Source organism: Tachyglossus aculeatus, chromosome X2, assembly GCF_015852505.1.
Source record: "Tachyglossus aculeatus isolate mTacAcu1 chromosome X2, mTacAcu1.pri, whole genome shotgun sequence".
Classification (NCBI taxonomy): Eukaryota; Metazoa; Chordata; class Mammalia; order Monotremata; family Tachyglossidae; genus Tachyglossus; species Tachyglossus aculeatus.
Window position 1 is genome coordinate 4,221,953 of NC_052100.1, and position 27,836 is coordinate 4,249,788.

At 47.8% G+C, this 27,836-nt stretch overlaps 2 protein-coding genes across 3 annotated transcripts in view; both read left to right on the plus strand.

Annotated features, from left to right (window-relative positions):
* LOC119949620 (bromodomain-containing protein 8-like) overlaps positions 1 to 9,596 on the plus strand; it is an 11,234-nt gene extending 1,638 nt beyond the window's left edge. The window contains exons 4-9 of the mRNA XM_038771490.1: positions 1,362 to 1,550; positions 2,788 to 2,960; positions 3,937 to 4,026; positions 5,926 to 5,994; positions 6,870 to 7,047; positions 8,292 to 9,596. Coding sequence (XP_038627418.1) covers positions 1,362 to 1,550; positions 2,788 to 2,960; positions 3,937 to 4,026; positions 5,926 to 5,994; positions 6,870 to 7,047; positions 8,292 to 8,342 — 750 coding nt within the window. The 3' untranslated portion in view covers positions 8,343 to 9,596. The remainder of the gene's footprint in view (positions 1 to 1,361; positions 1,551 to 2,787; positions 2,961 to 3,936; positions 4,027 to 5,925; positions 5,995 to 6,869; positions 7,048 to 8,291) is intronic.
* A 120-nt stretch (positions 9,597 to 9,716) lies between these two features.
* On the plus strand, positions 9,717 to 21,337 carry NME5 (NME/NM23 family member 5). Of its 2 annotated transcripts, none has more exons than XM_038771433.1 (6): positions 9,717 to 9,752; positions 11,698 to 11,832; positions 13,817 to 14,022; positions 15,877 to 15,977; positions 20,159 to 20,277; positions 21,212 to 21,337. In XM_038771433.1, exons 2-6 carry the CDS (start codon positions 11,704 to 11,706, stop codon positions 21,299 to 21,301), a joined length of 645 nt encoding a protein of 214 aa, XP_038627361.1. In that variant the 5' UTR covers positions 9,717 to 9,752; positions 11,698 to 11,703; the 3' UTR covers positions 21,302 to 21,337. The 2 variants fall into 2 exon arrangements, with proteins under 2 accessions (XP_038627361.1, XP_038627362.1); XM_038771434.1 differs by lacking the exon at positions 9,717 to 9,752 and adding an exon at positions 10,500 to 10,527.
* Positions 21,338 to 27,836: the final 6,499 nt, after the last annotated feature.

Consider the following 27,836-nt stretch of genomic DNA (forward strand, 5'->3'; position numbering starts at 1 on the left):
GAGCCGGGGTTCGGACCTGTGACCTCTGACTCCAAAGCCCGGGCTCTTTCCACTGAGCCACGCTGCTTCTGTATCGAGCGCTTACTGTGTGCAGAGCACTGGACTAAGCGCTTGGGAAGTCCAAGTTGGCAACATCTAGAGACGGTCCCTACCCAACAGCGGGCTCACAGTCTAGAAGGGGGAGACAGACAACAAAACAAAACATAGTGACAAAATAAAATAAATAGAATAAATATGTACAAGTAAAATAGAGTAATAAATCCGTACAAACATATATACATATATACAGGTGCTGTGGGGAGGGGGAGGAGGAAGGGGGCTCAGTCTGGGAAGGCCTCCGATGCTCCACTAATAATAGCTGTGGTATCTGCTAAGCGCCTATCGTGTGCCAGGCACTGTACTAAGCGCTGGGGTCGGACACAGTCCCTGTCCCCAGTGGGGCACCCAGTCTTAATCCCCATTTTCCAGATGAGGGAACTGAGGCCCAGAGGAGGGAAGTGACTTGCCCAGGGTCACCCAGCGGATGGGTGGCAGAGCGGGGATCGGAACCCAGGGCCTCTGACTCCCGGGCCAGGGCTTTAAGTAGTAAAATCCCGTTAAAATTCAACTTTAAATTCAAGTCCCCGCTCTGCCAACTGTCAGCCGTGTGACTTTGGGCAAGTCACTTGACTTCTCTATGCCTCAGTTACCTCATCTGGAAAACGGGGGTGAAGACTGTGAGCCCCCCGTGGGACAACCTGATAATAATAATAATAATAATAATAATGGTATTTGTTAAGCACTTACTATGTGCAAAGCACTGTTCTAAGCGCTGGGGGAATACAAGGTGATCAGGTTGTCCCACGGGGGGGGGGCTCACAGTCTTCATCCCCATTTTACAGATGAGGGAACTGAGGCACAGAGAAGTGAAGTGACTTGCCCAAAGTCACACTGCTGACAATTGGCAGAGCTGGGATTTGAACCCCTGACCTCTGACTCCAAAGCCCAGGCTCTTTCCACTGAGCCACACCGCTTCTCGCAACCTGATCACCTTGTAGCCTCCCCAGCGCTTAGAACAGTGCTTTGCACATAGTAAGCGCTTAATAAATGCCATCATTATTATTATTATTATTATTACTACTATTAGTAGTAGTAGGCCACATGGTGGGCAGGCTCTCCCTCCTCCGTCCCCGTGGATCTGGTAACGAGGTCTCCCTCCTCCATCTCTTCCCCACCCCCAAGACTCTAAGCTCGCTGTGGGCAAGGAATGGGTCTGTTTATTGTTCTCTCGTCCCCTCCCAGGTGCTTAGTACAGTGCTGTGCACAGAGTAAGCGCTCAGTAAACTCGACCGAGTGACTGACCCGAGGAGCTGTCATTGCAGGTGGCCTACCTGATGGAGCCTCTGTCCATCAGTAGCAAGGGAGCCACTGACGGGGGCAGGGCCCAGCCAAGTTGCAGCCCCCCAGAAGGGAGCGATGCCCGCGCGGCGGGGGGAGAGGCGGAAGAGCCGGCCCCCGAACCTCCCAGCCCGGGGGCCCCACGAGAGTCTGGCGGAGGAGCGGGCCTACAGGTGATCGAGGGGTAAACAGAGTCCCGGGGGGCTTCCGATCCGCCTGGCCTCCAGGGACGCGGCTGGAACCTGATGGGGGGCAGCGGGTGACCCCACAGAGGCCAAAAACGCGGTGGGAGGTGGGCCTGCCGCTGCCCAAATCGTCATCATCATCATCAATCGTATTTATTGAGCGCTTACTATGTGCAGAGCACTGTACTAAGCGCTTGGGAAGTACAAATTGGCAACATATAGAGACAGTCCCTACCCAGCAGTGGGCTCACAGTCTAAAAGGGGGAGACAGAGAACAAAACTAAACATACTAACAAAATAAAATAAATAGAATAGATATGTACAGATAAAATAAATAAATAGAGTAAAAAAATATGTACAAACATATATACAAATTTGTCGGGACTCACCAAATCCTAAACCCCGTCAGCGAGGCCAACTGCCCCATCAGCCATCTCCCATCCTCGTGTCTCTCCCCTCTTCAATCCATACTTCATGCTGCTGCCCAGATTGTCTTTGTCCAGAAACGCTCTGGGCATGTCACTCCCCTCCTCAAAAATCTCCAGTGGCTACCAATCAATCTGCGCATCAGGCAGAAACTCCTCGCCCTGGGCTTCCAGGCTGTCCATCCATCCCCTCGCCCCCTCCTACCTCCCCTCCCTTCTGTCCTTCTCCAGCCCAGCCCGCACCCTCCGCTCCTCCGCCGCTAATCTCCTCACCGTACCTCGTTCTCGCCTGTCCCGCCATCGACCCCCGGCCCACGTCCTCCCCTGGGCCTGGAATGCCCCCAATCCCTCCGCCCATCAGCCAAGCTAGCTCTCTTCCTCCCTTCAAGGCCCTGCTGAGAGCTCACCTCCTCCAGCAGGCCTTCCCACACTGAGCCCCTTCCTTCCTCTCCCCCTCGCTCCCCTCTCCATCCCCCCAATCTTACCTCCTTCCCTTCCCCACAGCACCTGTATATATGTATATATGTTTGTACATATTTATTACTCTATTTTGCTTGTACGTATCTATTCTATTTATTTTATTTTGTTAGTATGTTTGGTTTTGTTCTCTGTCTCCCCCTTCTAGACTGTGAGCCCACTGTTGGGTAGGGACCATCTCTCTGTGTTGCCAACTTGTACTTCCCAAGCATTTAGTCCAGTGCTCTGCACACAGTAAGCGCTCAATAAATACGATTGATTGATTGATCAGCCGGGCCGGCTTCCCCCTGGGACCCCGCCGTGAACCTCCCTGTGTCTCCCAGCTGCCCCAGGACACTGCCCGGCAGGAACACGGGGAGCCAGACGTGGGCGAGGGCTCGGCTGGGCTCCCGGCCCGCGGGCCCGGTGACGACGACAAAAGCAGAGTTGCCGCTGCCAGCCTTGTCAGGGCCCCTCTGGACTTCTTCTTCGGCAGCGGCCCCGCCATCTCGCAGCGGTGAGTACCAGCAGCCCCACGGCGGGGACAGTGGGCCGCTCGGCGACCTCACCTCCATCACCAGATCCCCAAAACCATCGCCAGGCACGGCTCCCTTCCGTGGCCACGGGCTGGATCGCCCTCGGGCCGTGGGTTGGAGGGAGAGGCGGTGGGTTAGGACGAGGAGGATGGGGGGCTGACGAGCCGTGGGCTTGAGGGAGAATCGGGGGGCCCAGGAGTCTGGTGAGAAGAAGACCAGGGGCAGGCGGAGTCGATGCAAAGGAAAACGGCTCCCGCCAGGCTCCGCACAGGCCGGGCCGGAAGCCATCCCGCCGCCCCGGAAGCCCGAACTTCCAGGAGCCGCGGTGGCCACCAGGTTTGCGTTTCCCTGCTCGTCCCGGCTCCGCTCCCGCGATTACGCTTCCCAGAGCGGGGGGCTTTCCCCGGCCCGGTTGGGATCCGGACGGGTTACGGAGTGGGGGCTGGCGTTTGAAGGGGGAAGGGACAACCCCCAGCATCATCATCATCATCAATCGTATTTATTGAGCGCTTACTGTGTGCAGGGCACTGTACTAAGCGCTTGGGAAGTCCAAGTTGGCAACATAGAGAGACAGTCCCTACCCAACAGTGGGCTCACAGTCTAAAAGGGGGAGACCGAGAACAAAACCAAACAGACTAACAAAATAAAATAAATAGAATAGATATGCTTCTCATGGTATTTATTGAGCGCCTAATGTGTGCAGAATGCCGAACTAAGAGCTTGAGAGTGCAGCGGAGCGGGTAGATGGGATCCCTGCCCACAAGAAGCTGACGATCTTGCTTTCATTCCTTTTCTAAATGAATATCCTCTCCCCACCTTCCACTCCCCGTCTGAATGCTCTTATTTCGTATTCACCCCAACTACTTAACAAGCGCTTAACAAATACCGTTTAAAAAAAAAAATCAAAGGAACATAGAGAAAATCACGAGCTTTCTCCGCCGTTCTCCCCTCTCCTAGGACCGACAGGAGCCGGAGTGATTCCAACCCGGACCACCTCCTCCTCAAGAAGACGCTTCTGCCCCTCTGGAAGATGATTGCCAGTCACAGGTGTGTGTCCAAGAGGTGGGCTCCCGGGAAAACTGGCTTCTGCCCTTTTCCGAATCCAACACCCTCCCAGAACTAGACCTGTTAGAGGGCGACTGTTTTGGTACGGATAAAAGATGTTTCCTCGGGTCCCCTCCCCGCAGGAAATAAGGCCACTCTGAGTTTCATTCTGAAGTTTCCGGGACTTTCGTTCCGAAGTTTCCGGGCTCTCACCTGGCCCAGTTTTTTTTGTTGTTGTTTTGTTTTTTTAATATCATCATCATCAATCGTATTTATTGAGCGCTTACTGTGTGCAGAGCACTGTACTGAGTGCTTGGGAAGTACAAATTGGCAACATTGGCAATACATTAATAGTATTTGTTAAGAACTTACTATGGGCCAGGCACTGTTCTAAGCACTGAGGTGGTTACAGGGCAATCAGGTTCATTCATTCATTCAGTCGTATTTATTGAGCGCTTACGAAGCGCTTGGGAAGTAAAAGTTGGCAACATAGAGAGACGGTCATCGTCATCATCATCAATCGTATTTATTGAGCGCTTACTATATGCAGAGCACTGTACTAAGCGCTTGGGAAGTACAAATTGGCAACATATACAGACAGTCCCTACCCAACAGTGGGCTCACAGTCGTTACCCAACATGTCCCACATGGGGTTCCCAATCTTAATCCCCATTTTACAGATGAGGGAACTGAGGAGCGGAGAAGGGAAGTGACTTACCCACTGGGGGAACAGCCTGGGTGGTCCCCAGACCCTTTTCCCAAACAGTTCCCTAGGGCTGAGCGGGGCCGGATGCTACCATAGGCCAGCCTGGGGCTGAGGTGAACCTCTCTGGTAGTCAGTCGTATTTATTGAGAAGCGGCATGGCTCAGTGGAAAGAGCCCCGGCTTTGGAGTCAGAGGTCATGGGTTTGAATCCCGGCTCCGCCACGTGTCACCTTGGGCAAGTCACTTAACTTCTCGGAGCCTCAGTTACCTCATCTGTAAAATGGGGGTGATGACTGTGAGCCCCACGTGGGACAACCTGATCACCTTGTATCCCCCCAGCGCTTAGAACAGTGCTTTGCACGTAGTAAGTGCTTAACAAATGCCATCATTTTTTTTTTTTTGGAGTCAGAGGTCATGGGTTCAAATCCCGGCTCCGCCAGTTGTCAGCTGGGTGACTTTGGGCAAGTCACTTCACTTCTCTGGGCCTCAGTTACCTCATCTGGACAGCCTCCCCGTGGGACAACCTGATCACCCTGCAACCTCCCCAGCGCTTAGAACAATGCTTTGCACATAGTAAACTCTTAATGAATGCCATCATTATTATTATTATTATTATTATTATTATTATTGAGCGCTTACTGTGTGCACAGCTCTGTATTAAGCGCTTGGGAGAGTACAACAGAACAGACACATTCCCTGCCCACAAGAAGCTGAGAGTCTAGAGGGGGAGACAGACGTTAATAGACGTCTTCTAGACTGTGAGCCCACCGTTGGGTAGGGACCGTCTCTATATGTTGCCAACTTGGACTTCCCAAGCGCTTAGTACGGTGCTCTGCACACAGTAAGCGCTCAATAAATACGAGTGATTGATTGATTGATAGAAATAAATTACAGAGACGGACCACAAGAAGCTGAGAGTCTAGAGGGGGAGACAGACATTAATAGAAAGAAAGAAATGACAGAGACGGACATGAGGGCTGCAGGGCTGGGGGGAGAGGGGTGTTGAATAAAGGGAGCAAGGCAGGGCACCCCTTCAGTCCCTACTATTGGGTAGGGACTGTCTCTATATGTTGCCAATTTGTACTTCCCAAGCGCTTAGTACAGTGCTCTGCACATAGTAAGCGCTCAATAAATACGATTGATTGATTGATTGATTGATTGATTGATTGATTCCATGACACCCCCAACCCTCAACAGGTTCAGCAGTCCATTTCTAAAGCCCGTGTCAGACCGGCAGGCCCCGGGCTACAAGGACGTAGTGAAAAGGTAAGTAGACACCCCCCTCCCCGGCCCCGTCTCCCCGTGTCTCTCCTTCAGCTCTCTGGTCGCCAGTCTCGGGCTCGCATCCTACCTCCATCTTTAAAACCCGCCTGAAACCCCTCCTCCAGGAAGCCCTCCCCGCTTCCGTCCCACCAACCCCAATGGCGTGCCCCTCCCGACACTGAGGTAGCGTCGTTCGCCAGCGCTAGTCGCTCTACCCGTGCTACTTCCCGATTCACTCATCCTTCCTGCTTTGCCATCCATATTCCTGCTGACCCTTGTGTCCCCCACTCGATGGTGGAGAGCTCCTTGAGGGCGGGTTTGGATTCCCACACTTGCCCAAGCGCTTAATACACCCCCCCGGTGTCCGGTACACACCCCTGAACACCCCGAAGGTGAACCGGGGAATCTTTCCGCTCTGCGATTTCCTCAGGGGACCTGATATTTGTCCTCTACTGGATATTTGGTAAGTCGGGGTTTCCCTTTATCGGGTAGAGTCGTGAGCAGAGCAGAACAGTGCTTGGCACATAGTAAGCGCTTAACAAATGCCGTCATTATTATACCTTTCCTCCCCCAACATCCTTTTTGGGGTGCCTTCCTCACTACCCCCAGCTGCTCTACTCCCAGGTTTCCCCCTGGGTCATCATCATCATCATCATCAATCGTATTTCTTGAGCGCTTACTGTGTGCAGAGCACTGTACTAAGAGCTTGGGAAGACCAAGTTGGCAACGTATAGAGACGGTCCTTACCCAACAGTGGGCTCACAGTCTAGAAGGCAGGCACCCCCAACTTCGGAGGGGAGGGCGGGGTACCGGAGAGGGCCAGGGTGGCCCCGGGGCGGCGGTCCAGTTGACGCCGGTTGCCCCCGGGCCTCCCGCAGACCCATGGACCTGACCAGCCTGAAGAGGAACCTGTCCAAAGGGCGGATCGGCAGCACGGCCCAATTCCAGAGGGACCTGATGCTCATGTTCCTCAACGCCGTCATGTACAACGCCGCCAACCATCACGTCTACCACATGGCCGTGGACATGCAGAGAGAGGTCCTGGAGCAGATCCAGGTACTGGGCAGGGGACGGGGCGGGACACGCGGCGGGTTCTAGCCTATAATCAGTCAATCGTATTTATTGAGCGCTTACTGTGTGCAGAGCACTGGACTGAGCGCTTGGGAAGTCCAAGTTGGCAACATATAGAGACAGTCCCTACCCAATAGTGGGCTCACAGTCTAAAAGATAGAGCCCGGGAATCGGAAGGTCATGGATTCCGATCTCCGCCCCGCTGCTTGGTCTGCTGTGAGACCTTAGGCAAGTCACTTCCCTTCTTTGCACATAGTAAGCGCTTAATAAATGCCATTATTATTATTCTCCGGGCCTCAGTTCCCTCATCTGGAAAATGGGGATCGAGACCGTGAGCCCCGCGTGGACAGGGACTGTGTCCTGTCTGATTTTACTTGTACATATTTATTCTATTAATTTTATTTTGTTAATATGTTTTGTTGTCTGTCTCCCCCTTCTAGACTGTGAGCCCGCTGTTGGGTAGGGACCGTCTCTCTATGTTGCCAACTTGGACTTCCCAAGAGCTTAGTACAGTGCTCTGCACACAGTAAGCGCTCAATAAACACGATTGAATGAATGAATGAATGAATGAATCCACCCCAGCGCTTAGTACAGTGCCTGGCATATTATGGACAGGAACCTTTCTGTGAATTCTCTTGTATTGTTAGTACAGTGCTCTGCACATAGAAAGTGCTCTGCACACAGTAAGCGCTGAAAAAATACGATTGATTAATGCCTTTAGGACTGAGCAATCTTTAATCTTAAGGTATTGATTAGGCACCTTCTGCGGGCTGCAGTTCTATCAAATCCCACCTCCGCCACTTGTCTGCTGTGAGACCTTGGGCAAGTCACTTCACTTCTCTGTAGTTACCTCATCTGCAAAATGGAGATTTGAAAGTGTGAGCCCCATGTGGGATCACCTGATTACCCCGAATCTACCCCTGTGCTTAGAACAGTGCTTGGCACATAGTAAGCGCTTAACAAATACTATTCATTCATTCATTCATTCAATCGTATTTATTGGGCGCTTACTGTGTGCAGAGCACTGTACTAAGCGCTTGGAAAGTCCAAGTTGGCAACATATAGAGACAGTCCCTACCCAACAGCGGGCTCACAGTCTAGAAGGGGGAGATAGAAAACAAAACATATTAACAAAATAAAATAAATAGAATATGTACAAGTAAAATAAATATTTTATTATTATTATTATTTATTATCATTATTATTATTATTGTCTGATCTTTCGGTAGGTGCTGAGTATCTGGCTGGACCGGCGGAGAGAGATGAGTGGCCTTGACTAAGTTCTCTCCCTCCAGAGTTGGGAGAGCCAACTTAATCCCTGCACCTGCCAGGGCCCTTTGGGTTCTGGGAGGGTGGCTCTCTTAACCGGAGTTGTATTTCCTAGATGACCAAAGTCCTATTTCCTAGATGACCAAAGTCCTATTTCCTAGATGACCAAAGTTCTATTTCCTAGATGACCAAACGGATTTCCTAGGTGACCAAAGTCGGATTTCCTAGATGGCCAAAGTCATATTTCCTAGATGGCCAAAGTCGGATTTCCTAGATGACCAAAGTCGGATTTCCTAGGTGGCCAAAGTCTGATTTCCTAGATGGCCAAAGTCGGATTTCCTAGATGACCAAAGTCCTATTTTGTAGATGACCAAAGTCCTATTTCCTAGATGGCCAAAGTCCTATTTCCTAGATGGCCAAAGTCAGATTTCCTAGATGACTAAAGTCAGATTTCCTAGATGGCCAAAGTTGGATTTCCTAGATGACCAAAGTCATATTTCCTAGATGACCAAAGTCGGATTTCCTAGATGACCAAAGTCCTGTTTCCTAGATGACCAAAGTTGGATTTCCTAGATGACCGAAGTTGGATTTCCTAGATGACTAAAGTCATATTTCCTAGATGACCAAAGTCGGATTTCCTAGATGATCGAAGTCCTATTTCCTAGATGACCGAAGTCGGATTTCCTAGATGACTGAAGTCATATTTCCTAGATGGCCAAAGTCATTTCCTAGATGGCCAAAGTCAGATTTCCTAGATGACTAAAGTCATATTTCCTAGATGGCCAAAGTCGGATTTCCTGGATGACTAAAGTCATATTTCCTAGATGACCAAAGTGGGATTTCCTAGATGACCAAAGTCCTATTTCCTAGATGACCAAAGTCCTATTTCCTAGATGACCAAAGTCCTATTTCCTAGATGACCAAAGTCGGATTTCCTAGATGACTAAAGTCATATTTCCTAGATGACCGAAGTCGGATTTCCTAGATGACTGAAGTCCTATTTCCTAGATGGCCAAAGTCATATTTCCTAGATGGCCAAAGTCAGATTTCCTAGATGACTAAAGTCATATTTCCTAGATGGCCAAAGTCGGATTTCCTGGATGACTAAAGTCATATTTCCTAGATGGCCAAAGTGGGATTTCCTAGATGACCAAAGTCATACTTTCTATGCACCCACCGGCTGAATGTTTTCCAGAGGCTTAAATAAACATTTATTGAAGAAAGGGACATTTTGGGTGAGAGATTCATTGGGGCTGGGAACGGCTGAGGGGGAAGGGCAGGCCTGAAGCGAGATAGCCGGGCGCGAAACGCGCGGCGGGGATTGACCCTCTTCCGCCGCCGTAGTCCTCGGCGGCAGCCGCGGCTGGACGCCGTCTCCTAGCAACCGGGGTCGCCGGAAGTAGGGAACCGCCGGCTCTGAGGTGAGTCTCGGCCCGAAAGTCGGGAGGAGGGTGGCCACGTTCGTCGCCTCCGACCCCTTCACCTCCGGGAGCGGCTGCGGGATGGGGGAATCCCCCCTGTGGGGTGTGATCTGCCTTTTCCCCTTCTTTTCCACCCCGCCATGCCCGAGGAGGCGGAGGTGGCGGCACTGCGCAGGCGCAGTGGGGATGCCCTCGGCGAGGCGGCCGCACTGCGCAGGCGCAGTGGGAATGGCCTCGGAGAGGCGGCCGCACTGCGCAGGCGCAGTGGGGATGCCCCGGAGAGGCGGCGGCACTGCGCAGGCGCAGTGAGGATGGCATTGCGAGGCGGCGGCACTGCGCAGGCGCAATGGGGCTGACACCTGACCCCGTCGGGGCGGGCTGGAGGGCCTGCTCCCAGAAGGCATTGCGGCCTAGGCACTTAGCCACAGTTCATTCATTCATTCAGTCGTATTTACTGAGCGCTTACTGTGTGCAGAACACTGTACTAAGCGCTTGGAAAGTTGCCACATAATAATAATAATATAATAATAATATTATTAATAATAATAATAAGTTCTGATCCCGGCCCCGCCACTTGTCCGCTCTGTGACCTTAGGCAAGTCACTTCACATCTCTGGGCCTCAGTGACCTCATCTGGAAAAAGGCGATTAAGACTGTGAGACCCACGTGGGACAACCTGATTCATTCATTCCTTCAATCGTATTTATTGAGCGCTTACTCTGCGCAGAGCACTGGACTAAGCGCTTGGGAAGTACAAGTTGGCAACATATCACAGGTGACATAGGTGACAACCTGATCACCTTGTATAATAATAATAATGATGGTATTTGTTAAGCGCTTACTATGTGCCAAACACTGCTCTAAGTCCGGTGATAGATACAATATAATAATAATAATGGCATTTATTAAGCGCATACTATGTGCAAAGCACTGTTCTAAGCACCGAGGAGGTTGCAAGGTGATCAGGTTGTCCCACGGGGGGCTCACAGTCTTAATCCCCATTTTCCAGATGAGGTAACTGAGGCCCAGAGAAGTTAAGTGACTTGCCCAAAGTCACACAGCTGACAAGTGGCGGAGCCGGGATTTGAACCCATGATCTCTGACTCCAAAGCCCATGCTCCTTCCACTGAGCCACGGTGCTTCTCTAAGGTTAACACCTGAGTGCTTAGAACAGTGCTTGGCACATAGTAAGCACTTAAATGCCATTAGTAGTAGTAGTAGTAGTAATAATTGAATATTAATTCTATCGTATTTATGGAGCACTTACTGTGTGCAAAGCTGTACTAAGCGCTTGGGAAAGTACAATGCAACAATAAACAGCGACATTCCCTGCCCACAGCAAGCTCACAGTCTAGATGCGGGGAGACGGACATCAATTGAGAAGCAGCATGGCTTAGTGGCTAGAGCATTGCCTGGCTGGGAGTGAGAAGGTCATGGGTTCGAATCCCGGCTCCCAAACGTCTGCTGCGTGACCTTGGGCCAGTCACTTAACTTCTCTGAGCCTCAGTTCCCTCATCTGTAAAATGGGGATGAAGACTGTGAGCCCCCTGTGGGACAACCTGATCACCTTGTATCCCCCCAGCGCTTTGAACAGTGCTTTGCACATAAGTGCTTAACAAGAGCCATTATTATTATTATTATTATTCCTAAGTGCTTGGAAAGTCAAAGGTGATTTTAGCAAGCCGGTTAAAATGGTGAAATAAAAAGTGGCATTTTTGATTTCACGTTTAATAAGGCGGTTTACCATAAAGCATTCAGGAGTAACGAAACCTCAGAAAGGCCTGCTTAAAATCCGAGCATTTTGCAGATTCAATTTCCGTAGGTTAATTGGAAAGTTTGTACTTCCAACTTTATTTCCTTCTTGGATGGTTCCCCTCGCCTTTTGGGGCTTCATGTCGGTTTACCCACACTTTAAAATTAAGAACGATTTTATTTTACCAAAAAGGACAAAATGGAGAGCTTAATGCCGCCCCCTCAGATTTATGTGGAAAGAACTCTGGCCATGATCAAACCCGATGCTGTGGACAAAGAAGAAGAGATCGAAGATATAATTCTCAGATCTGGATTCACCATTATTCAGGTAAATCCATCCCAATCCTCTGGGATGTTTTCTCATGAAACCGAATAAATAAACGACAAATTTATTTCACGTACCTGCACCTATGTTTGGTCTTTAGGTAGGATTTAATATTCTAGGTAGTCATCTCCTTGGATGTTTGGTGAATAGAATTGCTAACTTGTACTTCCCAAGCGCTTAGTACAGTGCTCTGCACACAGTAAGTGCTCAATAAATACGATTGAATGAATGCTATTTTGTGGATTGGAAAAATAACAAAAATAGAGATTGGATGCTCCTAGCAGGAATTTATTTTCGTAAATGTCCATTGCTGAGATAGTGTTCTGAGAGGCAATCAATCAGAGCCTCAGTTTCAGGCTTCCTGGGGCTGACCTTCTTTACTTTTCTTTTTTTTAAATGGTATTTGTTAAGTGTTCACTACAGCCCTGGGGCTGTACTAAGCCCTGGGGTGGTAATAATAATAATAATAATAATAATAATAATAATAATAATAATAATGGCATTTATTAAGCGGTTACTATGTGCAAAGCACTGTTCTAAGCGCTGGGGAGGTTACGAGGTGATCAGGTTGTCCCTTGGGGGGCTCACAGTCTTCATCCCCATTTTACAGATGAGGGAACTGAGGCCCAGAGAAGTTAAGTGACTTGCCCAAAGTCACACAGCTGACAAGTGGGGGAGCCAGGGTTTGAACCCATAACAACTAATTAGGCAGTCAGTGTTCCACTTGGGGCTCACAGTCTTAATTCCCATTTTACAGACGAGGGAACTGAGGCCCAGAAAAATGAAGTGACTTGCCCAGGGTCACATAGCAGACAAATGACTGAGGTAGAATTAGAACCCAGGTCCTTTCGACTCCCAGCATGTGCTTTATTCACTAGGCCATGCTCCTTAGAGAAGCAGCGTGGCTCATTGGAAAGAGCCCGGGCTTTGGAGTCAGAGGTCATGGGTTCAAATCCCGGCTCCACCAATTATCAGCTGTGTGACTTTGGGCAAGTCACTTCTCTGTGCCTCAGTGCCCTCATCTGCAAAATGGGGATGAAGACTGTGAGCCCCCCCCCCCCCCCCCCCCATGGGGCAACCTGATCACCTTGTAACCTCCCCATTCATTCATTCAGTTGTATTTATTGAGCACTTACTGTGTGCTCAATAAGCTGTAAGACATGTACGCTGCCCACAATGCTCTTCTAATAATAATAATAATAATGATGATAATGGCATTTATTAAGCGCTTAGAACAGTGCATTGCCCATAGTAAGCGCTTAATAAATCAATCAATCAATCATATTTATTGAGCGCTTACTGTGTGCAGAGCACTGTACTAAGCGCTTGGGAAGTACAAATTGGCAACATATAGAGACAGTCCCTACCCAACATTGGGCTCACAGTCTAAAAGGGGATAATAATAATAAATAATAATAATAATAATAAATGCTATTATTATTATTATTATTATTACTTCTCACTCACTCATGCCTTCCTTCCCGCGTGGAACTCCCTCCCCGTTCGAACGGGGCCAGTCCTCAGCCTTCCCTGTCTTCTAGCCTGTGAGCCCGCTGTTGGGTAGGGACCGCCTCTATATGTTGCCAACTTTTACCTCCCAAGCGCTCAGCATAGTGCTCTGCACACAGTAAGCGCTCAACAAATACGATTGATGGATTCAAAGCCCTTCCGAAACGCCGCCTCCTCCAGGAGCCTTTCCCTGATTAATTCTCCCTCTAGCAACTCAGCTGTATCTCTCTTGTAACTCCACCCACCGTATCTCTGTTTTGCTTTCCTAAACGCCCTGCCCGCAGTCACTCAGTAAATACCATCGCTAGATTCATCATCATCAATCGTATTTATAGATTTGTTGATCTCGCTGAAGCGGGGCGGAACCTCCATTCTTGACTACTTTTTAAAAAAAGAAAATAACCCGTTGCAAGCCTGCCTGCAATCCAGTTTTTTTTTTGGTGGTGGTTGTTGTTTTTGATCTCTAATCTCTTCCCAGAGAAGAAAACTGCAGCTCAGCCCAGAGCAGTGCAGCAACTTTTACGCGGAACTCTACGGGAAGATGTTTTTCCCCAACCTCACAGCGTACATGAGTTCCGGGCCGCTCGTGGCTATGATTTTGGCCAGGGACAAGGCCATCTCCTACTGGAAAGAGCTGATGGGCCCCCGGGACAGCTTCAGAGCTAAGGAGACCCACCCTGGCAGGTAATTTCCCCAAGGATCCCCCCCCTTTGCCCTTTCTGGCACTGATTAAACACTTCCCGAGGGCCAAGCACTCTGCTAAACGCTGGGGTTAGCACACGATGACCAGATGGGCTGCAGTCCGGTTCCACCGAGGGTTTACAGACCAGAGGACGTCGTTTGAGGCGGGTTGTGTTACACCGCAGAGACTCGACTTCCCTTGTAGGCCGTAATTTCGTTGTGAGCAGGGAATAATAATAATAATAATGATGGCATTTATTAAGCGCTTACTATGTGCAAAGCACCGTTCTAAGCGCTGGGGAGGTTACAAGGTGATCAGGCTGTCCCACGAGGGGGCTCACAGTCTTCATCCCCATTTTACAGTTGAGGTAGCTGAGGCGCAGAGAAGTGAAGTGACTTGCCCAAAGTCACCCAGCTGCCAAGTGGCGGAGCCGGGATTTGAACCCATGACCCCTGACTCCAAAGCCCGGGCTCTTTCCACTGAGCCACGCTGCTTCTCTAATGAGCTAAGAAGCTGCTTCTTCTCTGGAACGAGTCTACCAACTTTGTTATATTGATAATAATAATAATAATTATGGCATTTATTAAGCGCTTACTATGTGCAAAGCGCCGTTCTAAGCGCTGGGGAGGTTACAAGGTGATCGAGTTGTCCCCTGGGGGGCTCACAGTCTTAATCTCCATTTTCCAGATGAGGGAACTGAGGCCCAGAGAAGTGAAGTGACTTGCCCAAAGTCACACAGCTGACAAGTGGTGGAGCCGGGATTTGAACCCATGACCTCTGACTCCAAAGCCCAGGCTCTTTCCACTGAGCCATGCTGCTTCTCTGATATTATCATTGTAGCGCTTATATTGTTGTTGTCATTGTAGTCATTCATTCAGCACTTACTGTGTGCAGAGCACTGTACTAAGCACTGGGGAGGGTACGCTACAACAATAGACACATTCCCTGCCCAGAACAATCAATCAATCAATTGTATTTATTGAGCGCTTACTGTGTGCAGAGCACTGTACTAAGCACTGGGGAGGGTACGCTACAACAATAGACACATTCTCTGCCCAGAACAATCAATCATATTTATTGAGTGCTTACTGTGTGCAGAGCACTGTACTAAGCACTGGGGAGAGTATGCTACAACAATAGACACATTCCCTGCCCAGAACAATCAATCAGTCAGTCAATCAATCGTATTTATTGAGCGCTTACTGCGTGCAGAGCACTGTACTAAGCGCTTGGGAAGTCCAAGTTGGCAACATATAGAGACGGTCCCTACCCAACAGTGGGCCCACAGGCTAGAGGGGGGAGACAGAGAACAAAACAAAGCATATTAACAAAATAAAATAAATAGAATAGATATGTACAAGTAAAATAAATAAATAGAATAATAAATACGTACAAATTAATCAATCGTATTTATTGAGCTTTTACTGTGTGCAGAGCACTGTACTAAGCGCTTGGGAAGTCCAAGTTGGCAACATATAGAGACAGTCCCTACCCAACAGTGGGCTCACAGTCTAAAAGGGGGAGGCGGAGAACAAAACCAAACATACTGACAAAATAAAATAAATAGAATAGATATGTACAAGTAAAATAGAGTAATAAATATGTACAAGCATATATACATATATACAGGTGCTGTGGGGAGGGGAAGGAGGAAGAGGGGGAGAGTGCAGTCACTCTGGAAACCAGTTCTGTTATACTGTTGTATTGGACTTAACCAAGCGCTTAGTACAGTGTCCTGCCTACAGTAAGCATGCAGTAAATCCCACTGATGGATGGATCAATCGATCGATCGATTGAGACGCGGTTTGGAAAGAACTTGAGATGTCAGATAACAGCCGAGTCTCGTTTGCTCTTAGCCTGCGGGCAATCTACGGCACCGACGACCTCAGGAATGCCGTTCACGGAAGTCACACCTTTCCCGCCGCGGAAAAAGAAATCCGGTTCCTGTTTCCTGAAGGTGAGCTCCCTCAGCAAAGAGCGCTTTGCCAGTAGCCGCGCCTTGAGATTCGCAGCCGGCTCCACCGCGGGGTTTTATAAGCTCCTCGAGGGCAGGGATCCTATCGGCGGACTCCGTTGGACTGTCCGTAGCGCTTAGCCCAGTAACCAGTAGACTGTCAGTTCCTCGGAGGCAGGGAAGGCGTCAAGCTAAGCGTACTGGACGCTCCCAAGCGCTTAGTGTAGTGCTCCGCACACAGGCAGTGCTCGACGGATAATAATAATAATAATGATGGTATTTGTTAAGCGCTTACTATATGCAAAGCACTGTTCTAAGCGCCGGGGGGATACAAGGTGATCAGGTTGTCCCACGTGGATCTTAATCCTCATTTTACAGATGAGGTAACTGAGGCTCAGAGAAGTTAAGTGACTTGGCCAAGGTCACACAGCAGACAGGTGGCGAAGCTGGGATATGACGGATGTGACTGAGCGATTGATCGAGAGGAGAGGGATCTTTGGCTCTTCTCGTTCTGGCCTCTCAATCCATGTGAGCCCGCTGTTGGGTAGGGACCGTCTCTATATGTTGCCAATTTGTACTTCCCAAGCGCTTAGTCCAGTGCTCTGCACATAATAAGCGCTCAATAAATACGATTGATGACGATCAGCGGGGCAAAGTTCTGGGATGTCGGGATCCAAATTAAAGGATGGAGCAGTTGTGATGTCCTGTTCAAGGTTGCCTTCATCCATCACCTGCCCCGCAGCTCTCAGCTGGTCCAGTTTTCCCACTGTGGTGTCCATGCGTGACCTAAATTATAATAATAATAATAGTACTATTAAGCGTTTACTATGTGCCAAGCACGGGAGAAAGGTACCAGATTATTAGAATCGACACAATCGATTCTATTTTATTTTATTTTGTTAGTATGTTTGGTTTTGTTCTCCGTCTCCCCCCTTTTAGACTGTGAGCCCACTGTTGGGTCGGGACTGTCTCTAGATGTTGCCAACTTGGACTTCCCAAGCGCTTAGTACAGTGCTCTGCACACAGTAAGCGCTCAATAAATACGATTGATGATGATGATGATGACACGATCATATTCCTCGAGCACTCGCCGTGGGCAGAGCACTGTGCTAAGCGCTTGGGAGAGTCTAACAATAACACAGGCTCACCGTCTAAAAGGGAGGAAGAACAGGGGTCTAATCCCTGTTTTTCAGATGAAGAAGCTGAAGCACGGGGCAGGGACGTGACCTCCCCAAGGTCACACGACCAGCAAGCGGCCGAGCCGGGATTAGAACCCAGGTCTTCCTGCCGCCCAGTCCCTCTGCTTCTCTCAATCGGCAGCGCTAGCCCAAAATGGGATTCCAAGCTTTGTGGGCAGGGAACGGGTCTGTTGTCCTCTCCCGAGCGCTTAGTACAGTGCTCAGCGCAGAGGAAGCACTCAATAAGTACGATTGACTGGCTAAAACCATTTAGAGAGGGGCCCATCCCAAAAGGCCAGTGGAGGATGCAGCGTTGATGGGTAAAACCCTGACGCATCCAAAATCAGGGGTGAGAAAGAGGAGCTATAATAATAATAATAATAATTGTGGTATTTTTTAGGTGCTTACTATGTGCCGGGCACTGTACTAAGCTCCGGGATGGTTACAAGCGAATAGGGCTGGACACAATTCCTGTCCCACGTGGGGATCACAGCCTCCATCCCCGTTTTACACTTGAGGCCCAGAGAATAATAATAATAATAATAATAATAATAATGATGGCATTTGTTAAGCGCTTACTATGTGCAAAGCACTGTTCTAAGCGCTGGGTGTTGGGGGGGGGGATACAAGGTGATCAGGTTGTCCCACGTGGGGCTCACAGCCTTAATCCCCCTTTTACAGATGAGGGAACTGAGGCTCAGAGAAATAATAATAATAATGATGGCGTTTGTTAAGTGCTTACTATGTGCAAAGCACTGTTCTAAGCGCTGGGTGTGGCGGGGATACAAGGTGATCAGGTTGTCGCACATGGGGCTCACAGCCTTAATTCCCATTTTACAGATGAGGGAACTGAGGCTCAGAGAAGTAATAATAATAATGACAGCGTTTGTTAAGTGCTTACTATGTGCAAAGCACTGTTCTAAGCACTGGGTGTTGGGGGGGATACAAGGTGATCAGATGGTCCCACGTGGGGCTCACAGCCTTAATTCCCATTTTACAGATGAGGGAACTGAGGCTCAGAGAAATAATAATAATAATGATAATAATAATAATAATAATGACGGTGTTTGTTAAGCGCTTACTATGTGCGAAGCACTGTTCTAAGCACTGGGTGTTGGGGATACAAGGTGATCAGATGGTCCCACGTGGGGCTCACAGCCTTAATTCCCATTTTACAGATGAGGGAACTGAGGCTCAGAGAAATAATAACAATAATAATAATAATAATAATAATAATAATGACGGCATTTGTTAAGCGCTTACTATGTGCAAAGCACTGTTCTAAGCACTGGGTGTTGGGGGGGATACAAGGTGATCAGGTTGTCCCACGTGGGGCTCACAGCCTTAATCCCCATTCTACAGATGAGGGAATTGAGGCTCAGAGAAGCGAAGCGACTTGCCCAAGGTCACACAGCAGACACGTGGTGGAGCCGGAATTCGAACCCGCGACCTCGGGCTCCAAAGCCCGGGCTCTTTCCACTGAGCCCCGCTGCTCCTCCAAAGTGGAGTGAACTTTTTATAAATGGCATGTATTAAGCGCTTACCGTGTGCAAAGCAAAGCACATAGGAAGCGCTTAATACATGCCATTTATAAAAAGTGACTTTCCCAAGGTCCCCGGGCAGAGCAGGGGCGGAGCCAGGATTAGAACCCACGACCTTCCGGCTCCCAGGCCCGTGCTCTTCCCGCTTACGCTCTGCTGCCTGCCGTGGATTCTCGGACAGGCGGATGGATGGAGTAACGGTGATAATGATAATCATCATCGTCAATCGTATTTATTGAGCGCTTCCTGTGTGCAGAGCACTGTACTAAGCGCTTGGGAAGTACAAATTGGCAACAGATAGAGACAGTCCCTACCCAACAGTGGGCTTACAGTCTAAAAGCAGCGTGGCTCAGTGGAAAGAGCCCGGGCTTTGGAGTCAGAGGGCATGGGTTCAAACTCCAGCTCTGCCAATTGTCAGCTGTGTGACTCTGGGCAAGTCACTTAGCTTCTCTGTGCCTCAGTTACCTCATCTGTAAAATGCGGATTAAAACTGTGAGCCCCCCGTGGGACAACCTGATCACCTTGTAACCTCCCCAGCGCTTAGAACAGTGCTTTGCACATAGTAAGTGCTTAATAAATACCATTAAAAAAAAAAAAGGGGGGGAGACAAAATAATAATGATAATAATGATGATAATGATGAAGGTCTGGGAGGCCTTCCCAGACTGAGCCCCTTCCTTCCTCTCCCCCTCGTCCCCCTCTCTATCCCCCCCGTCTTACCTCCTTCCCTTCCCCACAGCACCTGTATATATGTATATATGTTTGTACATATTTATTACTCTATTTATTCTACTTGTACATATCTATTCTATTTATTTTATTTTGTCAGTATGTTTGGTTTTGTTCTCTGTCTCCTCCTTTTAGACTGTGAGCCCACTGTTGGGTAGGGACTGTCTCTATATATTGCCAACTTGGACTTCCCAAGCGCTTAGTACAGTGCTCTGCACACAGTAAGCGCTCAGTAAATAAGATTGTTAATGATGTGCATCTAGCTCTATTTCTGTTTATTCTGACGAGGTTATGATGTGCATCTTGCTCTATTTCTATTTATTCTATTTATTCTGACGACTGGACACCCATCCACATGTTTTGTTGTCTGTCTGTCTCCCCCTTCTAGACTTCGAGCCCGTTGTTGGGTAGGGACCATCACTAAATGTTCCCAAGCGCTTAGTCCAGTGCTCTGCCCACGGTAAGCGCTCAATAAATCATCATCATCATCATCAATCGTATTTATTGAGCGCTTACTATGTGCAGAGCACCGTACTAAACGCTTGGGAAGTCCAAATTGGCAACATCTAGAGACGGTCCCTACCCAACAGCGGGCTCACAGTCTAAAAGGGGGAGACAAAATGACGATGATGATGATGGTGGCGGTGGCGTTTGTTAAGCGCTTACTATGTGCGAAGCACTGTTCTAAGCGCTGGGTTGCCCCCTCCCATCCCGCGCGTGCCCCTTTGTGTCTGCAGCGGTCACGGAGCCCATTTCCACCGGATCAGCGGCCAGAGACTACCTCAATTTTTACGTCAACCCGACTCTCCTGACGGGACTCACGGAGCTGTGTAGACACAAGCCGGCAGACCCCTTCGTAAGCCACTTTTTCCTCCGAACTTTAGCAACGGGATTTCAAACCCGTGCCTTCGTTTGTTTTTTTTTTAATCGTCATCGTCAATCGTATTTATTGAGCGCTTACTATGTGCAGAGCACTGTACTAAGCGCCTGGGAAGTACAAATTGGCAACATATAGAGGCAGTCCCTACCCAACAGTGGGCTCACAGTCTAAAAGTCCATTAAGCGCTTACTAGGTGTCAAACGCTGTCCTAAGCGCTGAGATGGGTAGAAGTCCTCCCCCTTCTAGGCTGTGAGCCCACTGTTGGGTAGGGACCGTCTCTAGGTGTTGCCAACTTGGACTTCCCAAGCGCTCAGTACAGTGCTCTGCACACAGTAAGCGCTCAAGAAATACGATTGATTGACAGAAGTTAATGATAGAAGTTAATGAGAGAAGGGGGGAGGACAGGTATCAAATCCCCATCTTACCTCCTTCCCTTCCCCACAGCACCTGTATATATGTTTGTACATATTTATTACTCTATTTATTTCTTTATTTATTTTGCTTGTACATATCTATTCTATTTATTTTATTTTGTTAACATGTTTGGTTTTGTTCTCTGTCTCCCCCTTCTAGACTGTGAGCCCACTGTTGGGTAGGGACCGTCTCTAGATGTTGCCAACTTGGACTGTGCGCAGAGCACTGTACTAAGCGCTTGGGAAGTCCAAGTTGGCAACATCTAGAGACGGTCCCTACCCAACAGCGGGCTCACGGTCTAGAAGGGGGAGACAGGGAACAAAACATATTAACGAAATAAAATAAACGGAATAGATATGTTCAAGTAAAATCAATAATCCTAATTAAAAAGAATCCTAATTAAGTTCATCACCACGGCTCTCCGATCCGAGCGGAGAGAGGGAAGTTTGAAAATGCGGACGTATCGAATCCTAAAAGCGTTCTTTTTTTCCCGTAGACTTGGCTGGCTGATTGGCTGCTTAAAAATAACCCCAACAAGCCCAAGGTACATCCCCAAATAACCGTGGAAGAGCCTGTCTTAAAATAAAGAAAAACGAAGCATCGTTTGTTTCGTGTTGTCGGAAGGAAAGGATTTGATTCCGTCGTCTCCTTTTTTTACCCAGCTTATTCTTAGCGTCCGGGTTTCGAGCGGTTATGTAAGAAATGCAGATTTTACAGCGCTCAAAAATAATAATAATAATAGCCGAATAATGATAAGGATGGTATTTGTTAAGCACTTACGATGTGCCAAGCAATCAATCAATCAATCAATCATATTTATTGAGCGCTTACTATGTGCAGAGCACTGTACGAAGCGCTTGGGAAGTACAAATTGGCAACATATAGAGACAGTCCCTACCCAACATTGGGCAAGCACTGTTTATTGAGCGCTCACTGGATGCAGAGCAGTGTACTCAGTGTTTAGAAAGTACAATAATGATGGTATTTGTTAGGCGCTTACTACATGCCAAGCGCTGTTTATTGAGCGCTCACCGGATGCAGAGCAGTGTACTCGGTGTTTAGAAAGTACAATAATGATAATGATGGCAGTTGTTAGGCGCTTACTACGTGCCAAGCACTGTTTATTGAGCACTCACTGGATGCAGAGCAGTGTACTCAGTGTTTAGAAAGTACAATAATGTAATGATGGTAGTTGTTAGGTGCTTACTATGTGCCAAGCACTGTTTATTGAGCGCTCACCGGATGCAGAGCAGTGTACTCAGTGTTTAGAAAGTACAATAATGATAATGATGGCGGTTGTTAGGTGCTTACTACGTGCCAGGCACTGTTTATTGAGCGCTCACCGGATGCAGAGCAGTGTACTCAGTGTTTAGAAAGTACAGTAATGATAGTGATGGTAGTTAGGTGCTTACTATGTGCCAAGCACTGTTTATTGAGCGCTCACCGGATGCAGAGCAGTGTACTCAGTGTTTAGAAAGTACAATAATGATAGTGATGGCAGTTGTTAGGTGCTTACTACGTGCCAAGCACTGTTTATTGTGCGTTCACCGGATGCAGAGCAGTGTACTCAGTGTTTAGAAAGTACAATAATGATAATGATGGTAGTTGTTAGGCGCTTACTACGTGCCAAGCACTGTTTATTGAGCGCTCACCGGATGCAGAGCAGTGTACTCGGTGTTTAGAAAGTACAATAATGATAGTGATGGCAAGTTGTTAGGTGCTTACTACATGCCAAGCACTGTTTATTGAGCGCTCACCGGATGCAGAGCAGTGTACTCGGTGTTTAGAAAGTACAATAATGATAATGATGGTAGTTGTTAGGTGCTTACTATGTGCCAAGCACTGTTTATTGAGCACTCACTGGATGCAGAGCAGTGTACTCAGTGTTTAGAAAGTACAATAATGATAATGATGGCAGTTGTTAGGTGCTTACTATGTGCCAAGCACTGTTTATTGAGCACTCACTGGATGCAGAGCAGTGTACTCAGTGTTTAGAAAGTACAATAATGATAATGATGGCAGTTAGGTGCTTACTACGTGCCAAGCACTGTTTATTGAGCGCTCACCGGATGCAGAGCAGTGTACTCAGTGTTTAGAAAGTACAATAATGATAATGATGGCTGTTGTTAGGTGCTTACTACGTGCCAAGCACTGTTTATTGAGCGCTCACCGGATGCAGAGCAGTGTACTCAGTGTTTAGAAAGTACAATAATGATAGTGATGGCGGTTGTTAGGTGCTTACTACGTGCCAAGCACTGTTTATTGAGCGCTCACCGGATGCAGAGCAGTGTACTCAGTGTTTAGAAAGTACAATAATGATAATGATGGCAGTTGTTAGGCGCTTACTATGTGCCAAGCACTGTTTATTGAGCACTCACCGGATGCAAAGCAGTGTACTCAGTGTTTAGAAAGTACAATAATGATAATGATGGTAGTTGTTAGGTGCTTACTACGTGTCAAGCACTGTTTATTGAGCGCTCAATAAATACGATTGATTGAATGAATGAACATATATCATCAATCGTATTTATTGAGCATATATATAGAGGTGATCCCTACCCAACAGCAGGCTCTGCAGAGACTCAGAACTAACAGATGCTCAGGAAATTTAGCGTTAAATTGCCATCCCCAGAGGCCTGTCATCTCAACCCTCAGCCAGTCAATCGTATTTATTGAGCGCTGTGTGCGTGCGGGGCACTGTACTAAGCGTTTGCGTTGGATACATTACGCAGTTCAACCCCGTGCCGCAAGACTTGGGATTTGGGCTTCTTCCCAAATCGGCATTGTAGTCATTGGATTATTCTCTGTACCTGCTATATTATATATCGTACTCCCCCAAGCACTTAGCACAGCACACGGTAGACACCCAATAAATATGATCGATTGATTCTGTGCAGAAATGAAAACCCCCAAGGTTGCTGTTTGGACTGGGCAGGGGTGTTGAAGAAGCCCCTCCATGGGTGAATAGGGCAGGAGTTGGGGAGGAGGTGAAAGGGGGGGAAATTTAGCAGCCTTATCTCGGTTAGGAGGTTGTAAAATTCTCCTTCTGGGTGGGATTTGCCAGCTGGAAATCCTTATCTATCTTCTTTTTTTTTTTTAGTAAAGTTCCTTCCCTGTGTGTGAGAACATTTCAAGGAGTTTTTAACATCCCCTCGTGGAGAGTCCCCCCCTGCCAGCACCATAAAATTGGCACCCAATATAAAGTAACCCCTCCACAATGAAGTGGAAGCCTCTGAATTGGGCTCATTCTCTTAATGGTGCTTTCTGACTTTTATAATGCGCCATTCAGCAAATGAACTGTGAAAAATCAGCCCCGCTCTGAAAAGTTAGACTGACCGTCCTGGATCACCGAGTTGAATAGTTGCGGGTTTTCTCCTTACCATCCTCGAAGATTGATTAGAATAATGGCTTTTGTGCAACGCTTAGCGTGTGCCAAACACTGTAATAATAATGTAATATTTGTGAAGTGCTTACTTTGTACCCAGCACAGTGCTAAACGCCGGGAGGGATACGAGAGAATCAGGCCGGACGCAGTCGAAGTAGGAGGAAGTACAGGTTTCGAATTCCCGTTTTACAGTTGAGGAAACTGAGGCAGACAGCACATAGTAAGCGCTTAATAAATGCCGTGAAAAAGAAAAAAAGTAGCTTGCCCAGTAGGCAAGTGGCGGAGCCAAGATTAGAACATTTGTACATATTATTTGCTTAGCATGTGCCAAACACTGTAATATTTGTGAAGTGATTACTTTGTACCCAGCACAGTGCTAAACACCGGGAGGGATACGAGAGAATCAGGCCGGACACAGTCAAAGTAGGAGGAAGTGCAGGTTTCAAATCCCCATTTTACAGTTGAGGAAACTGAGGCAGAGAGCACATAGTAAGCGCTTAATAAATGCCATGAAAAAGAAAAAAAGTAGCTTGCCCAGTAGGCAAGTGGCGGAGCCAAGATTAGAACATTTGTACATATTTATTATTTGCTTAGCGTGTGCCAAACACTGTAATAATAATGTAATATTTGTGAAGTGCTTACTTTGTACTAAACGCCGGGAGAGATACGAAAGAATCAGGCTGGACACAGTCGAAGTAGGAGGAAGTGCAGGTTTCAAATCCCCATTTTACAGTTGAGGAAACTGAGGCACAGAGCACATAGTAAGCGCTTAATAAATGTTGTGAAAAAGAAGAAAGGTAGCTTGCCCAGTAGGCAAGTGGCGGAGCCAAGATTAGAACATTTGTACATATTTATTATTTGCTTAGCGTGTGCCAAACACTGTAATAATAATGTAATATTTGTGAAGTGCTTACTTTATACCCAGCACAGTGCTAAACGCCGGGAGGGATAGGAGAGAATCAGGCCGGACATAGTCGAAGTAGGAGGAAGTACAGGTTTCGAATCCCCATTTTACAGTTGAGGAAACTGAGGCAGAGAGCACATAGTAAGCGCTTAATAAATGCCGTGAAAAAGAAAAAAAGTAGCTTGCCCAGTAGGCAAATAGCGGAGCCAAGAGTAGAACATTTGTACATATTATTTGCTTAGCATGTGCCAAACACTGTAATATTTGTGAAGTGATTACTTTGTACCCAGCACAGTGCTAAACACTGGGAGGGATACGAGAGAATCAGGCCGGACACAGTCAAAGTAGGAGGAAGTGCAGGTTTCAAATCCCCATTTTACAGTTGAGGAAACTGAGGCAGAGAGCACATAGTAAGCGCTTAATAAATGCCATGAAAAAGAAAAAAAGTAGCTTGCCCGGTAGGCAAGTGGCGGAGCCAAGATTAGAACATTTGTACATATATATTATTCTATTTATTTTATTAATGATGTGTATATATCTATAATTCTTTTGATCTATTTTGATTCTATTGATAATAATAATAATAATGATGGTATTTGTTAAGCGCTTGCTATGTGCAAAGCACTGTTCTAAGCGCTGGGGAGATACAAGGTGATCAGGTTGTCCCATGTGGGGCTCACAGTCTTTATCCCCATTTTACAGTTGAGGGAACTGAGGCACGGAGAAGTGAAGTGACTTGCCCAAAGTCACCCAGCTGACAAGTGGCGGAGCCGGGATTTGAACCCATGACCCCCGACTCCAAAGCCCGGGCTCTTTCCACTGAGCCACGCTGCTTGATGCCTGTCTACTTGTTTAGTTGTCTGTCTCCCCCCTCTTCTAGACTGTGAGCCCATAGGGATTGTCTCTATCTGTTGCCCAATTGGACTTTCCAAGCGCTTAGTACAGTGCTCTGCACACAGTAAGCGCTCAATAAATATGAATGAATATTTATTTATTTTATTTATTTATTTTACTTGTACATTTTTATTCTACTTATTTCATTTTGTTAATATGTTTTGTTGTCTGTCTCCCCATTCTAGACTGTGAGCCCACTGTTGGGTAGGGACGTCTCTATATGTTGCCAACTTGTACTTCCCAAGCGCTTAGTACAGTGCTCTGCACACAGTAAGCGCTCAATAAATACGATTGATTGATTGATTGACTGTGAGCCCCCTGTGGGACAACCTGATCACCTTGTAACCTCCCCAGTGCTTAGAACAGTGCTTTGTGCATAGTAAGCGCTTAATAATAATGGCATTTATTAATCAATCAATCAATTGTATTTATTGAGCGCTTACTGTGTGCAGAGCACTGTACTAAGCGCTTGGGAAGTACAAGTTGGAGCACTTTAAGCACTTACTATGTGCAAAGCACTGTTCTAAGCGCTGGGGAAGTTACAAGGTGATCAGGTTGTCCCACGGAAGGCTCACAGTCTTAATCCCCATTTTACAGATGAGGTCACTGAGGCCCAGAGAAGTTAAAAGTGACTTGCCCAAGGTCACCCAGCTGACAATTGGTGGAGCCGGGATTTGAACCCATGACCCCCGACTCCAAAGCCCAGGCTCTTTCCACTGAGCCACGCTGCTTCTCTTGGTAAATGCCATTATTATTATTAGGCTATCCAAAGGCCCACTGAGCTCCGATCCATCCGGGTTCAGGCATTGAGTCGGATTTACTGAGCGCTTCCTGTGTGCAGAGCACTGTACTAAGCGCTTGGGAAGTCCAAGTTGGCAACATATAGAGATGGTTCCTACCCAACAGCGGGCTCACAGCCTAGAAGGGGCCGGGAGAACAAGAAGACCAGGGGGAAGGGGGTTTATGGCGGTTGACAACAAGGCAATAAAATGCCCCCCTCTTGCTCAGCCGGGGGAGGTTAGTAAGCAGTTTGATAAGCGGATCATTTGCATGACGAGGAAATTGAGTTTCATTTCCTCGGCCTTTGTGACTGCCCCCCCCCCCCCCCCCAATTGAGGAGGGGGTCAGGGGGAACCGGTGTGGGGCCCACTCACCAATTTCGTTTGCAAAACAAAGCCAGTCACGGTCAAACTCACTTGGCTTGTCCCACAGATTTGCATGGGAGGCCTCAGAATGCCCCTTTAATAATAATAATAATAATAATAATAATAATAATAATAATAATAGTATTAAGCACTTACTATGTGCAAAGCGGGATACAAGGTGATCAGGTTGTCCCACATGGGGCTCGCAGTCTTCACCCCCATTTGACAGATGAGGGAACTGAGGCCCAGAGAAGTTAAAGTGACTTGCCCAAGGTCACCCAGCAGACACGTGGCAGAGCTGGGATAATAATAATAATAATAATGATAGCATTTGTTAAGCGCTTACTCTGTGCAAAGCACTGTTCTAAGCGCTGGAGAGCTTACAAGGTGATCAGGTTGTCCCACGCAGGCCTCCCAGTCTTAATCCCCATTTCGCAGATGAGGGAACTGAGGCCCAGAGAAGTGAAGTGACTTGCCCAAAGTCACACAGCTGACAATTGGCAGAGTCGGGATTTGAACCCATGACCTCTGACTCCAAAGCCTGGGCTCTTTCCACTGATCCACGCTGCTTCTCCTCCTGGGATGTGAGGACCAGGACAAGATTCATTCAGTCGTATTTACTGAGTGCTCATCGTGTGCAGAGCACTATAATAATAATGATGATGGCATTTATTAAGCGCCTACCATGTGCGAAGCACTGTTCTAAGCACTGTGGTGGTTACAAGGTGATCAGGTTGTCCCACGGGGGGCTCACAGTCTTCATCCCCATTTTACAGATGAGGGAACTGAGGCC

Excerpts from the sequence above, each read along its gene's own strand:
- NME5 (XM_038771433.1), top strand. The coding sequence starts at position 11,704 with ATGGAGAGCTTAATGCCGCCCCCTCAGATTTATGTGGAAAGAACTCTG. Across the intron at positions 14,023-15,876 it reads AAGGAGACCCACCCTGGCAG|CCTGCGGGCAATCTACGGCA; the intron begins GTAATTTCCCCA and ends GTTTGCTCTTAG. Across the intron at positions 15,978-20,158 it reads CCGGTTCCTGTTTCCTGAAG|CGGTCACGGAGCCCATTTCC; the intron begins GTGAGCTCCCTC and ends TTGTGTCTGCAG.